The sequence below is a fragment of the Cololabis saira genome, chromosome 10 (genome assembly GCF_033807715.1).
Source record: "Cololabis saira isolate AMF1-May2022 chromosome 10, fColSai1.1, whole genome shotgun sequence".
Taxonomy (NCBI): Eukaryota; Metazoa; Chordata; class Actinopteri; order Beloniformes; family Belonidae; genus Cololabis; species Cololabis saira.
The window spans coordinates 13,677,593-13,692,805 of NC_084596.1; the positions used below are offsets into that span (position 1 = coordinate 13,677,593).

Genomic DNA, 15,213 nt, shown 5'->3' on the forward strand with positions numbered 1-15,213 from the left:
TATTTTCATAATATTATGACTTTATTCTCATAAATTACCACTTTATTCATTACGACTTTATTCTCGTAATGTCACAACTTTATTCTCGGAATTTTACGACTTTATTCTCGGAATTTTACGACTTTATTCTCGTAATATTACGACTTTATTCTCATAATATTACGACTTTATTCTATTACTTTATTCTCACACCATTACGACTTTATTCTCGTAATGTTACGACTTTATTCTCGTAATTTTACGACTTTATTCTCATAATATTACGACTTTATTCTATTACTTTATTCTCACACCATTACGACTTTATTCTCGTAATGTTACGACTTTATTCTCGTAATTGTACGACTTTATTCTCATAATATTACGACTTTATTCTATTACTTTATTCTCACAACATTACGACTTTATTCTCGTAATTTTACGACTTTATTCTCATTATATTATGACTTTATTCTCGTAATTTCCAAAAAATTTTTTTGTCTTAGTTTGGCCCTAATGCTCCGTCGTACATACCACCATCAACAACTCCTCCTTTTTTTATTCTATCTTAGTTAGTTCAGCAGCTTATTCAATTTTGCAGAACAGAGTCAGATACTCAAATTAGTAACAGTGGCATCAAATCCCGTTTTACTCTTAATAACTGTACACCCTGTGAAACTTGGACGAACCAAAACACAGCACAGATGACATCAGTTTCATTAACATGGTACTAAAAACCTCTCCCACACCAGAGTAAAACTTTATGATTATACGTTTATAGCTTTTTGCTATGCTTCTGTGAACTTTATATGCAGGTTCTAAGTGTCTCTGGTGGCAAATGAGAATTAAATGTCTGTCTTTTCTTTTTTCTCTGTATCTATCAGGGAAAACTTGGAGTCCCTGGATTGCCTGGGTACCCTGGAAGACAAGGCCCCAAGGTGTGTGAAGAAAATAAGTCTCCTGATCAAAGCGGAGGAATTTTTCCAGTTTATCCAGTGTGGTGTTAGAGATCAGAGCCAGCTGTAGGTGTGCAGTGCCTTGGCAAAGGGAGATACAACCCAGGAAGGTGGTTCCTGAACTATTTCTGCCAGAAATCCCTTCAAATTTTCAGGAATTTTTACAATGATTTGAATAATTGGACATATAATAATGATACGAGACAATAGTTGTAAAAAAGAGGGTAAAGCTCTCTTCAGGTTTGGGGCGAAGGGTTGCCACAAGCGGTGTGGCATGTGCAGTAATGTGGACTCTGTTCTGGTAAAGAGAGACTTGAGCCAGAAAGCAAGACTCTGTTTACTGGTTCATCTACAAAACTGTGGGTAGTGACTGAAAGTAGGAGATTGTTGATACAAGCAGCTGAAAATCCTCAGTAGACTGGCTACACCAAGGGTCGGCAACCCGCGGCTCTGGAGCCGCATGTGGCTCTTTAGCGCCGCCCTAGTGGCTCCTGGAGCTTTTTCAAAAATGTTTGACCTTTTTTTTTCCTTTTTTTTCTTTTTCTTCTTTTTTTTCCTATTTTCACTTTTTCTCTCTTTTTTCTTCTCTTTTTCTTTTTTTCCTTTTTTCTCTTTTTTCCCCTTTTTTTTCTTCTTTTTTCCCTTTTTTCTCTTCTCTTTTTTTCCTTTTTTTTCTTCCTTTTTCCGTTCCTTTTTAATCTTGACATTTCGACTTTTTTCTCGAAATATCAACTTTTTTCTCGAAATTTTGACTTTTTTCTCGAAATTTTTGGCTTTTCTAGAGCCGCATGCGACTCTTTAGCGCCGCCCTAGTGGCTCCTGGAGCTTTTTCAAAAATGTTTGACCTTTTTTTTTCCTTTTTTTTCTTTTTCTTCTTTTTTTTCCTATTTTCACTTTTTCTCTCTTTTTTCTTCTCTTTTTCTTTTTTTTCCTTTTTTCTCTTTTTTTCCCTTTTTTTTCTTATTTTTTTCCCTTTTTAATCTTTTCTCTTTTTTCCTTTTTTTCTTCCTTTTTCCTTTCCTTTTTAATCTTGACATTTCGACAATTCCTTTTTCTCGAAATGTTGGCTTTTTTCTCAACATTTCAACTTTTGTCTTGAAATTATTGCTTTTCTCTCGACATTTCGACTTTTTTCTCAACATTTTGACTTTTTTCTTGACATTTCGACTTTTTTCTCAAAGTGCATAATGAAAACAAAATCTCCCCCCAATTATAACTAATATAGATACATGAAGCCTTCATTCTAAGGTTTATACAAGACTTTTCATTTTTTGCGGCTCCAGACATATGTGTTTTTTGTGTTTTCGGTCTAATACGGCTCTTTCAACATTTTGGGTTGCCGACCCCTGGGCTAGACTCTCACTTCAGGATAGGATGAGAAGCTCCACTATTCCTGATGGACTCTGAGATTTGGATTCATGTGTGTGCATGCGTCTGCCAACCACACAGTCTTTTCTAAACTTGCTCTCGCATGCCTTTCTGAAACCTGCTGACTCAGCCTTGGACACAAAGCGTAAACCCAAGCAGACAGTTGGGTTTCCTTGGAAGCGTGACTGGCATAGTTACCTGCTACAGTCATCATCCGTCCTTCCTCCTTAAACTCCAACCATTATCTAAGAGTCTGGCACTCTTTGTGCCGTAGTGCTGACCGTTCTGCCACAGCTCCATCAGTATGTGCTGGTGCAGCTCGTTCCTCTCCGCCGTCGTCAGCACTGACACCTTGACACTGATATGACCTACTCTCACAACGTCCAGATAGACCCGTCTCCGTCTCTGCTTGTCAGTCAGCATGAGCAGAGTGTTCCCATCAAATCTTTACGTGGACGGCTATATTTTTAATCTATTAACTCCTGTAATTTCCTAGTTTCTTTCAGTTACTTTCACTTTCAAAATAAGTTTTCTTTTTTTAAACATGTTTCTTTATTGGGTAATCCATGTAAATTATATTACACAATAAACATTTCTTTTAAAGGGTTCGACAGAATACCCCGTTTTATATTTTACCATACACACACACAAAAAAATAAATAAATAAATAAATAAAATTCTGATAAGTTTTCTTATATTTGGGAACCTATTCTTTCTTTTGTTAATTCTTTGGCATCCTTGGAAGATTAATTTAATCTGATTTAACTTAATTACAGGGAAGTATGATATTGCTAACCATGTCTCATTTTTTTAGGGTTCCTCTTATGTCAGTTTATTTTAATTTTTATTTATTTATCTTATTTTGTTTTTTTAATTTATTTTTATTTTTTAATTTTTTTGTTGCTGCTGTTTTGCGTGTCCTGTATTTTAGTTTATTACGTTATTTTTCCTATTATTATTGTCTTCAATCAGAGTTTGATTGGTAATCAGTACTTACTTTGGGACCTGTTTATAATTACGTATTTTGCAGTGTGTGTGTTTTGGGGTGTTTGTTATGTTAAGTTTTGTGTCCTTATTTATTTTATTTATTTATTTTTTTTTTAATTTTATCAAAATAAGTTTTCATCTAATTATTCAGCAAAAGTTATGCAGCCAGGACATCATCACTGTTAAGTTTATGTCCATGAAGTATAAACAGAAGCTTTTAAACAAAGGTTTCCACCGGAGTCTAGAAGATCGTTTCCTTTCAGACTCTGGACGTTTAAGATAACGGATTTTGGGAGAGACAGTAAAAGACGTCCTGACTTTAGTGCGTCATAAAGAGCGGCCTTCTGCATTTTCCCTTTTTTTTGCCACCATTTGAAGAGTTTTCTTTCTAAAAGCAATAAAGCGAGGCAATTTCCAGAATTTGACATTTATGACAGCCGCTCTGACTTCAAAGAAAGTATAACTGTTTGTGGTAACTTAGATGTTTTCATAGGCCAGCTCATTTAAAAACTAACTTTTCATTAATGGAAAAGAGCGCCGCTGTTTGTTGTCTGAAATAGGAACCCAAAAAATGTTTCCATTACAAAGTAACATCAGTGTTAGAAAATGTCACATCGTCCTTATGAGTAGCTTCAGGGTCAAAGTCTTGGCCGGGATCAGCTTTTATCCCCCTCAATCAGGCTGTGCATGAATCCCTCTACTGACTGTGTTTTTGGCCGCTGCACCCCATCACTCTCTGTTAACAGCTTTCCCACATCGTTAATTCTGGATGCCATTTGCGAAACCTTCAGCAGACTATCTTATCGCCGCGGCGCAAGTCATGCTTGTTCAGTACCAGCGCTCCCTTCATTTTACTATAACGGCACCTCTGTGAAAAACAAATTAAGCAGCATAAATGTCCCCCTTCCTGCTGTCTCCACAGTCTTGGCTTGTTTACCTCTTGCAATTCTGTCCACACTGCTTTGTTGTGTCTTTGCCCGCTGCTGCACAGTGTTGTGCTTAATATGCATATGCACACGGGCAGTAATGACCACTATAGATGTCCGCTGCACCGGAGAAGGTTTTAAAGTCAAAATGAGATATGCACCTGATCTGGAGTCACAGCCGAGGCAGGGACACCTTTAGTTCGGATTGTTTGAGGTACCTTATTCTTCATGAAGTGAAGCCTAGGAATGGGTGATATTTTACCGTTCACGATAAACCGTCAAAAAAATTCCCCACGGTAAGAATTTGTCATCTCGCGGTAAAAACGATAAATTCCCGTTGATGACGTTTTTGTGTAAAGCTGATTTATGGTTCTGCGTTAAATCCACGCACAACGTACGTGATGGATGGAAGGAAGGAAGGAAGGAAGGAAGGAAGGAAGGAAGGAAGGAAGGAAGGAAGGAAGGAAGGAAGGAAGGAAGGAAGGAAGGAAGGAAGGAAGGAAGGAAGGAAGGAAGGAAGGAAGGAAGGAAGGAAGGAAGGAAGGAAGGAAGGAAGGAAGGAAGAAAAGAGGAAGTGAAGAAGGAAGGAGAGAGAGAGCAGGAGGAAAGAAGGAAGGAAGGGAAAAAAAGAAGGAAGGAAGGAAGGAAGGAAGGAAGGAAGGAAGGAAGGAAGGAAGGAAGGAAGGAAGGAAGGAAGGAAGGAAGGAAGGAAGGAAGGAAGGAAGGAAGGAAGGAAGGAAGGGAGGGAGGGAGGGAGGGAGGGAGGGAGGGAGGGAGGGAGGGAGGGAGGGAGGGAGGGAGGGAGGGAGGAAGGAAGGAAGGAAGGAAGGAAGGAAGGAAGGAAGGAAGAAAAGAGGAAGGGGAGAAGGAAGGGGAGATCAGGAGGAAAGAAGGAAGGAAGGTAGGAAGGAAGAAGGAAGGAAGGAAGGAAGGAAGGAAGGAAGGAAGGAAGGAAGGAAGGAAGGAAGGAAGGAAAAAGGGAAGGAGGAAGAAAGAAAGAAAAGAAAGAAAGAAAAGAAAGAAAGAAAGAAAGAAAGGAAAGAAAAAAAGGAAGGATGAAAGAAAGAAAGAAAGAAAGAAAGAAAGAAAGAAAGAAAGAAAGAAAGAAAGAAAGAAAGAAAGAAAGAAAGGAAGGATGGAAGAAAGAAAGAAAGAAAGAAAGAAAGAAAGAAAGAAAGAAAGAAAGAAAGAAAGAAAGAAAGAAAGAAAGAAAGAAAGAAAGAAAGAAAGAAAGAAAGAAAGAAAGAAAGAAAGAAAGAAAGGAAGGAGGAAGGATGGAAGAAGGAAAGAAAAAAAGGAAGGATGAAAGAAAGAAAGAAAGAAAGAAAGAAAGAAAAAAGGAAGGAGGAAGGATGGAAGAAAGAATGAAAGAAAGAAAGAAAGAAAGGAAAGAAAAAAAGGAAGGAGGAAGGATGGAAGAAGGAAAGAAAAAAAGGAAGGATGAAAGAAAGAAAGAAAGAAAGAAAGAAAGAAAAAAGGAAGGAGGAAGGATGGAAGAAAGAAAGAAAGAAAGAAAGAAAGAAAGATAAATAAATTCCCATTGGTGTAGTTTAGTAGCATTTAGTATCTTTTAGAGCAGTGTTTTGGCTCCAAAGACTGAATGTGGTGATAGATTTATAGTTACAAAAGTGGAGTTGAATTGGTATTTTTTTTATCGTCATTTTTATCGTTTTCGGGATAAATGCCAGAAATTATCACGATAATTTTTTTAGTCCATACCGCCCATCTCTAGTGAAGCTGTATTGGGAAGTCACTTTGTACTTTAGTTATTCATCCAACAGTGATTTGCCCTCCCAGTATTTGTCTGCCCGGCTCAATCTCCACTATCAGAAAGCGCAGTCTGCAAAAGCCCAGTACATAACTTGCCAATGGGTATCGAAGGGGGTCCCATGCTTCCCCGTCTTTCGTCTGTATTTGTTCTGTTGCTTCTTTTATCTCCCTGTTTTAAGCGCATACTGTGCTAACACCTTTTTTTTTTTCGTTCAATACGTCTCTAAGGGATGAGAGGCTTTTCTTTTGAAGGTGTTAATTTTTCTGTGTGGAGCCACAGTTTTTGAACTGTGGCTTTATGGCAGTTTTTTATATGGAAGGGCTTTAAGTTGCTGTTGCACAGACTTGTTGTAGACTGTGCAAAAAGAATTCTACCACTTCTCTCTTCAGCCTCAGTGATACAGTACATAATCTGTTGTCATCTCTTATGCTAAACCTTCCACCGTTTTAATGTCATCCCCTTCCCGATTCTGCCTTGCAGGGCTCCACCGGCTTCAATGGATTCCCTGGAGCAAACGGCGAAAAAGGAGCAAGGGTGAGCAACATCCTGACAAACTAAACCAAATACACTGAAGGTTACTGGATTTTCAGTTCACATTAGGGGTCTAAGACATGATCTTTTACATTGACAAGGCAGGTTTGGATCTGTTTGAGTTGAAAAGCATACTGTCATGCAGGGCTGGGCGATTTTGGACAAAAATAAAATCCAGATTTTTTTCTCTGAAAACCCGATTTTCGATTTCGATTTTTTTGGTAAAACTACAGAAGACAATGGAATAAATTGTTTCAAACATTTTATCTTTATTTTTAAAGAAAAATAGCAAACAAATTTCCCTATTGGGAATGAAGTGCAATTGAAAGATACTGTAAATCTTCCTTCAGTTTAGTAAAGTGACAACATTTACAATTTACTTGACCAAACAAACATGACTAGACGAGCTCTGTCTGTAATGCAGCCAAATCTTTTCCGATTTTCCTTTTTTTAACATCGATTGTGATTAATAACTCCGATTTAGATTTCAAATCGATTAATCGCACAGCCCTACTGTCATGTATCAATTTATACAATTTTTTGTGTGCAAAATTACTGACAGACAATAAACATAATTCCAATTGCTATTATTTTCAGGGATTTTTCAAACCCTATTTTTGATTTAAAACACTAGAAAAGTATATGGACAAACAGTACACCCAACAATCATGTAGGAACTTTCCCTTTACTTTGAAGGTCTCAGGTCAGAACTTGGAGTGACTTCACCCCTGAGTTGAGTTTATTCCAGTTGCAAAGTTGAAAGAAAATAAAACACTTTTTCAACCATTGTATCAGTGGAACTACTAGCCATTGTTATTAGTATTAAGCCATAATGTGTGTGATAATAAGCACGTAATAGCAGAAAAAGAAATAAAGTTTAGCAACACATCCACCGATAAACAGTGATTAGTATCAGGTATATGTCTGACTTAATGTGAAAAAATAAGAAAGAAGTGTTCTTAATTGTGAAATTGGCTGAATGGTCACATTTATGAAGTTAATAGCAGTCATGTTGGATTCCGAACTAACAATAGCGACGAGCAGCAAAGCCTAGCCTGACGTCTGGAGGTGTCCACGAGCGTCCATGTTTTTACTGGATTGTGGTCGACTTAGACGTAACCAGAGGTGTCAAGTAACAAAGTACAAATACTTCGTTACTTTACTTAAGTAGAAATTTTGGTTATCTATACTTCACTGGAGTAATTATTTTTTAGACAACTTTTTACTTTTACTCCTTACATTTTCACACAATTATCTGTACTTTTTACTCCTTACATTTAAAAAAAAGCCTTGTTACTCTATTTCATTTCGGCCTTTAAAAAAAAACTATCCAGTTAAATTGCTCCATCCGGATAGAGTGAATTTGGTTGTGGTTGTTTCAGATGTTCTTGTCCAGTTTTGTTCTTACATCCGTTCCCTCAGATTCCTGCAACTAAACTTGGATGTACATTCCAATAAAGGTTAGGATAAATGATAACATGCCTCTGAAGTTTGACTTTTTGCACCATTACAATACTTATAGGCAACTAGTCATCATATCTTCTGCTCTCTGAAACACATGTTAATGCTCAATAGTACACATATATGCTTCTTTAATATATTTGCATTATACTAAGATGCATTCATTTTCAATGGCTTTTGTCCTTAATGGCTTTTTCCCCCCTTACATTACTTTTACTTTTATACTTTAAGTAGTTTTGAAACCAGTACTTTTATACTTTTACTTGAGTAAAAAACTTGAGTTGATACTTCAACTTCTACAGGAGTATTTTAAAACTCTAGTATCTATACTTCTACCTGAGTAATGAATGTGAATACTTTTGACACCTCTGGACGTAACATAGTTCCCAGACTTCTGACACAATTTCGCACATTTTCGCCAAATTTCCAATTTAAAAATTTGAATTTAAGAGTGTTGTAGTTGAACCGTCCATCTACAGTAGGAACATGGATATCCTGACCTTCAAATACAAATGGAGCGCTTCACTTAGCTGCTACAGCAACATTCTCCTCTCCTCTTGAACATTTTAAGAATAACTTTAACAAAAGTAACTTCAATGAGCTCACCGGATAAAGTCTACGGTTTCCTTTCAGTCCACTGATGTTGAATAGGGTTGAAGTCGGGATATTTCTCGCCACTAAACTTTGAAAACCTTATTTCATTATGACTCTGACCTTGTCATAAAAAGGTTTTCTATAAACATTTTGGTTTTGAGGTAGCCGGCTGCATTCATCTGGAGAGAAAGATGAAGGGATGGTTGAGGGCTGTTGAATGATGGGGCTTGTTATTGACAAGACAAGCTCATCTGTGCTCAGACTCTGAGAGTCAGGTACGCCTGGTCCCCCAATGCTTGAAATGACAGCTAGTTCCAACTGTCAAGTGCCTGTGGGTAACCACTTACCACAGCATTTTGATTATTTATTTATATATGTATATATAATATATAGTTATTTTGGGTTTTTTTTTTCTAAAGACGTTCAGGTGATTCTGTTTCATCCCAGACAGTCAGTCCAGGGCTGAATGATGATACGATTTTGTCCTAAATCAAAGTTTTTGTCTCTCTCTTCCAGGGAATTGCAGGCAAAGCGGGCCCTCGAGGGCAGCGTGGCCCGACGGTGAGCACCTCATCTGTTTGCTAACTGAGCCCACGCATTCCCCATAAATAATTTATGCTGCTGAAATGAAAATATCACCCTTTTCTCTGCCTGTGTTAGGGTTTGTTTTCTCAATTCAGATCTTTTTTGTTTTGTTTTGTCTTTTTGAGCGACAAATGCAGCGGGTGGGACATTTTGAATGTGACATGGGTAGAAAAAGTACACAGATAAGACTTGTATTTCTTCTGTCATTGGTGCGTTTCATTTCAATGTTTGTTTACAATGAATATAGGGTCCACGGGGCGGACGAGGAGCTCGAGGACCAACCGGAAAGCCTGGTGCAAAGGTGAGAGCTGAGGCCTTGTTAAAATTTCAACTGTGGAAGCATTAATAATGCTTTTGCAAGGTTCATTATAAATATAAATACGCATATAAATGTAAATTATTACCAGAAAACTTACAATACATGTTTACTTTCAGTTCAAATAATGAAGATAGTCGTAGAAAATTTAATTTTAAACATTTATTTGCCCGAACAACTAACAACTAAAACAGATGAGCGTTTCAATTGTTGGAATTAAGTTATGGAATTCACTAAATTATGATTTAAAGGGCTGTATAAACATATTTCAGTTTAAAAATACATTTAAAGAGAAAAAAATAGCAATGTATGGATGAAATAGTCAAAATTTATAATATATGCGTATGGAGACAGACAATCTATCTTTTATTTTCTTGTTTTTCTTTTCTTGTGATATTAACTAAGTAATTGTGCAGACCATCTGTTATTATCGTTCAATTTTGTTTTGAGGGAGGGGCAGGTAGAATAAGATTTTCTTCTTCCTGCTCCTTTCTGGTTATGGAATATGCTTTTGATTGTGTTGTCATTTAACCATGATCCATGATCGGAATGAAAATGAAATGAAATTATTATCATATTATCAAAATCTGGGCTTAAAGTTGAACATTTGGACGAACATGTCCAATTCTAAGTCTCAATCCTCATAATGTCCATTATTCATGCAGAAATGTAAACATGCACATGACTTGCTGTGTAACCTGTGTATCTGTGCTTTGGCGTAAATTTTATTCACATCCCAGTCTCACATTTCCAACAAACATTTCTCTGATACTTTTCTTTCTCACCAGGGCACCTCGGGCAATGACGGACCTCCCGGCCCCCCAGGAGAGCGGGTTAGTGTTTTCAGCTTTTGTTTCATCTGTACCCTTTGCTTTAGCATCAGAATCCACGCCAGCAACAGCACACCAGGAAACGCTGTGCTTGAATTCGCCTAAAAATTAATTTCAATCTTCTGTTCCATTAAAATCAGAAGTACTTTAGCGGCTGATCCCACCGGCTAATTAAGCTCCAGTCAGCATTTAAGCATTTATTTATTTGATTTTCATTTAAGATGTCCAGTTTTTTATTGAAAATCCTAAACACTTATACTAAAATAAGTAGTGATGTGCCCACTAAAATTTAAACTCCAATTACATGCACCACATCATCCTGCTCATCCTCTTTTCTCTCTGTTCTTTGGTTGTTGTAGGGACCCCAAGGACCACAGGGACCAAACGGTTTGCCTGGACCCAAAGGACCTAATGTTAGTAGCTGCTTTCTAACTATTTCTGAACTTGTGCCATCCACACAGCCATGTTCCCTCTCTTTTCAGAACATTTTCAATTATTAATGCACACCTGGTGACTCTATTTCTAATGAGTGCCCACCTGTTCACCCTCAGGGCCCGCCAGGGAAAGATGGACTGCCCGGTCATCCTGGACAGAGGGGGGAGACGGTGAGTGGCTCGTTTTACATGTGAATTACATCGTGGGGCCATTATGACTGTGAACCTCACGGTTTAGGTGTCTCTTGAGCATCTTGTGGCTGTTTATCACCGAGATAAAACTGCATTTTACTGAGGAGAACCAGCCTGAATGTGCAGTACCTGAGAGATGAAAGTACACCGGCACTCTCAATCAAACAGATGGAATGGAATACAAAAAAGAATAATTGTAAAGTCTTAAGATTCAGACTTTTTAAAGCATTTTTTTTGTTTTTTTAATGAACACATTGCCCCATTTCTCAGGATTTCATATAACTTGCCACACGTTGGTTGTCTTCATGGTCGAACTTTCTACATATACTTTCTTTTTTTCCAAGATGGCGCTGCGCGACTGGCAGCTTGTAGCAGCAGCTCTGTGTGTTTTCCCGTTTTTTGTTGTGTTTTTGTCGGTTTTTTGTTCATATTTTTGAAAATATATGTAAACATTTTGTAAATATTATCCGGTTTTTTGGTGTTTACTATTTTTTTTCTCTCTTGTACATACTCTTTTTCTACTTTTTATATTGCTCTTTTTTATTATTTAACTATTTATTGGTTATTTCTATTTTACATTTTTTGTATAAAGCGTATGTGTGTTTTGGCTGCTGCACGACTGAATTTCTCCTCTGGGAGATCAATAAAGTCTTCTATTCTATTCTATTTTATTAACTTGACACAAACCTGTAACTTTGAATTGTCTTCCTGTTCAGGGTTTCCAAGGAAAGACTGGACCCCCAGGACCAGGTGGGGTGGTTGGACCTCAGGTATGTTTGCAGTAAACTTCACTACAGTATATAACAGAAATACATATTTGCATTATACTGTAATTAAAATGCATCAAATAATTTTAACATTTAAAAATGTAGCTTGACATTTCTGGAAGCCTTCGGATTGGCCAACTTGTTTGTAAAAGTAAAAGTAAAGATAGAAAAAGAAGTCTAGCTCATTAGGTGAATATTTTATTTGTCTTTTTTTAAGAAAATTCAAATATGAGAAACAGCCTTAGCAAAACATTAATTAACTATTTATTATTCTAGAACAGGCATTACCAATGAGGTGCAGGTCAAAGTGGAAAATATATTTAAATTACATTTGAAACCACATTAATCATAAAGTCTTGTCTTTGAAAGGGACCAACTGGAGAAACAGGACCAAGTGGAGAGCGAGGACACCCGGGCTCCCCTGGTCCACCTGGAGAGCAAGGTCTGCCTGGAGCTGCTGGAAAAGAGGGCGGAAAGGTGAAGGACAAATACATTTCTGGTGTTTTTTCCACCAAAGTCCACCGGCCATTAGTGTAATATATGTAGCTGTTGGTATTGACGCTTATACTGCTCTGTTTTTGTACACTGTCTTTGAGGATTACAATACTAGTTTGTCCTTGCCATCTCTGCCTTGTAGGCAATTGTGTTCTTCTCCATATCAATGTAAATTAGACTGATGTGTTTCATAAAATTTACATAGAAATACAAACTTTCATAACACTTTCATTTTTTTTTTTTTTTTATGAAACTGGTTTTTAACTTTTCGTTTTCTATCTCTGTTGTAACCAGTACTGGAGTTGAGGGGGGATGAGGGGGGATGGCATCCCCCCTGAAATAAAAACGGTCAAAATCATCCCCCCCTGTAAAACTGCCATCCCCCCTTTCCATCCCTTATGTCATTTCATCAATTAATTTGGTTTTACTGCTATTTCAACATTTAGAGTCATCACCAGAAAAATAACTTATTTGACAATTTTCACCTGTTTCAAGTAAATTTTCACTTGAAATAAGTAGAAAAATCTGCCAGTGGGACAAGATGTATCTTCTTATTACAAGCAAAAAAATCTTGTTCCACTGGCAGATTTTTCTACTTATTTCAAGTGAAAATCTACTTGAAACAGGTGAAAATTGTTGTTTTTTCCAGTGATGAGTCTTGTTTTAAGTGAAATGAGATTTATTTTACTAAAATGAGACATTTTAACTAGAAATAAGACAAATATTCTTGTTAAGATTTTGAGTTTTTGCAGTGATCCATTTTACTTATCCTGTGAAGGACAGAGTCATATTGATAAGTTCAGAAAACTGTTTTTTATTGTTGTGTTTTGATGTATTTGATGTAAGCCCAGTGGATATTTAAAGCTTACAGAAGGCTGCATTTAACTGCTGCTATGTCATTCCTGCAGTATTTCTGCAGGTGTTTTGGTCACTGCTATTATTTGTAATATATTATATTATTTGTAATCAGCACAAATTATCTGTCCCCATATGATAAAATCCACCATCCCCCCTGATTTTTTTTTACAACTCGAGTACTGGTTGTAACAGAATGTCACATTTATTAAAAATGTTATGCAGAACAAAATTATGAATGTTCTTAGTACAGGGCAACATATTAGTGTCAAATTTAACACAACAAAATAGTAATAAACATATGATATATAATCCTTTTCAAATCTTTTACCAGGCTTTTGTCAACGGCACTTCCTAATCTCTTGCGTTCTCACTGGTGTATTTAGTCATTTTCTTCATGGTGTTTAGCTCGTAGTGTCAAACATAACAGGAATATTTCTGTTACTCCGTAGGGGGATCCAGGTCTTCAGGGTCCGTCTGGCAAGGTGGGACCTCCCGGCCTGAGGGGCTTCCAAGGGACCAGAGGTCTTCCAGGAGCCATGGTAACACATATATACATATATACATACATATATATACATACAACCCTCCTGATAAACATTCATGCAGACATCCTCACATGGAAACAGAGAAACACGCCCGCTCAAAGACTGAGCATATACGCACTCTAATTATCGCCAAATCTCAAATTCCAATTGAACAACCTGCTGTGATACCAAATGTCAGGCTCGGTGGTGGAACTAAAAGGAGCTAAATTAGCTTCCGTAAGACTTATCGAAAAACTGTAGCAGACATGGTATCAACAAGTCTCATTTTCATGAATATCATCGGCAGAGGTGTCAAAAGTATTCACATTCATTACTCAGGTAGAAGTATAGATACTAGAGTTTAAAAATATTCCTGTAGAAGTTGAAGTATCAACTCAAGTTTTTTACTCAAGTAAAAGTATAAAAGTAGTGGTTTCAAAACTACTTAAAGTATAAAAGTAAAAGTAATGTAAGGGGGAAAAAAGCCATTAAGGACAAAAGCCATTGAAAATGAATGCATCTTAGTATAATGCAAATATATTAAAGAAGCATATATGTGTACTATTGAGCATTAACATGTGTTTCAGAGAGCAGGAGATATGATGACTAGTGGCCTATAAGTATTGTAATGGTGCAAAAAGTCAAACTTCAGAGGCATGTTATCATTTATCCTAACCTTTATTGGAATGTACATCCAAGTTTAGTTGCAGGAATCTGAGGGAACGGATGTAAGAACAAAACTGGACAAGAACATCTGAAACAACCACAACCAAATTCACTCTATCCGGATGGAGCAATTTAACTGGATAGTTTTTTAAAGGCCGAAATGAAATAGAGTAACGAGGCTGTTTTTAAAATGTAAGGAGTAAAAAGTACAGATAATTGCATGAAAATGTAAGGAGTAAAAGTAAAAAGTCGTCTGAAAAATAATTACTCCAGTGAAGTATAGATAACCAAAATTTCTACTTAAGTAAGGTAACAAAGTATTTGTACTTTGTTACTTGACACCTCTGATCATCGGTATCAACGGTGGGTTTGGAAGAGTCGGATGCATTTTATAGACATAGCTTTTATTAAAAATAGTGCGGGTAGGTTCTTTCCATCAATCCATTCAGAGTTGCTGCAACAGCATTTTCAAAACGTACGCACCTTGCTAACATTTCAAAGAGGTCGATAAACACAGTGCTTGTTGACCAATGAAAGCTGGGACCGGCTACAGCACTGAACAGGACGTAGGGGGAATCAAAGATAGATGGATGGATAAAAAACATTAGAGCAAAGTTAGTTCCCTATGTACAATTAAAGCGGATGGTTTATCCTCCAGTGTTGCTTTTTATTTAATCTTTCCAGTTTTCTTCAGAGGCTGAGTCTTAAACGATTATTTTGGACAGTTTGAGGTTTTCCAAAAAAAGCCTCGGGCTCTTTTAAATGAGGCCCGAGGTCTGAATGGGTTAAGAGGACTTTGTTTCACTCTCAAAGAAAGAATGAGTCAGAGCATGTTGATTGCGATTCAAGCCCACGACGTTGTGTCTACATCACATGCACCCTAGCCCGCTGAGAGGGCCGTGTTATTTCTCTGAAGAAGTGGGTGTGAGTGAGAAAAGTTCAAGGTGAGAGCGGATGACTATTAGAGGCTGAC

At 37.1% G+C, this 15,213-nt stretch overlaps 1 protein-coding gene across 1 annotated transcript in view; it reads left to right on the forward strand.

Moving 5' to 3' along the window:
• LOC133452443 (collagen alpha-1(XI) chain-like) overlaps window positions 1-15,213 on the forward strand; it is a 129,155-nt gene that overhangs the window by 67,147 nt on the left and 46,795 nt on the right. The window contains exons 31-40 of the mRNA XM_061731751.1: window positions 864-917; window positions 6,468-6,521; window positions 9,090-9,134; window positions 9,406-9,459; window positions 10,263-10,307; window positions 10,664-10,717; window positions 10,856-10,909; window positions 11,647-11,700; window positions 12,067-12,174; window positions 13,500-13,589. Coding sequence (XP_061587735.1) covers window positions 864-917; window positions 6,468-6,521; window positions 9,090-9,134; window positions 9,406-9,459; window positions 10,263-10,307; window positions 10,664-10,717; window positions 10,856-10,909; window positions 11,647-11,700; window positions 12,067-12,174; window positions 13,500-13,589 — 612 coding nt within the window. The remainder of the gene's footprint in view (window positions 1-863; window positions 918-6,467; window positions 6,522-9,089; window positions 9,135-9,405; window positions 9,460-10,262; window positions 10,308-10,663; window positions 10,718-10,855; window positions 10,910-11,646; window positions 11,701-12,066; window positions 12,175-13,499; window positions 13,590-15,213) is intronic.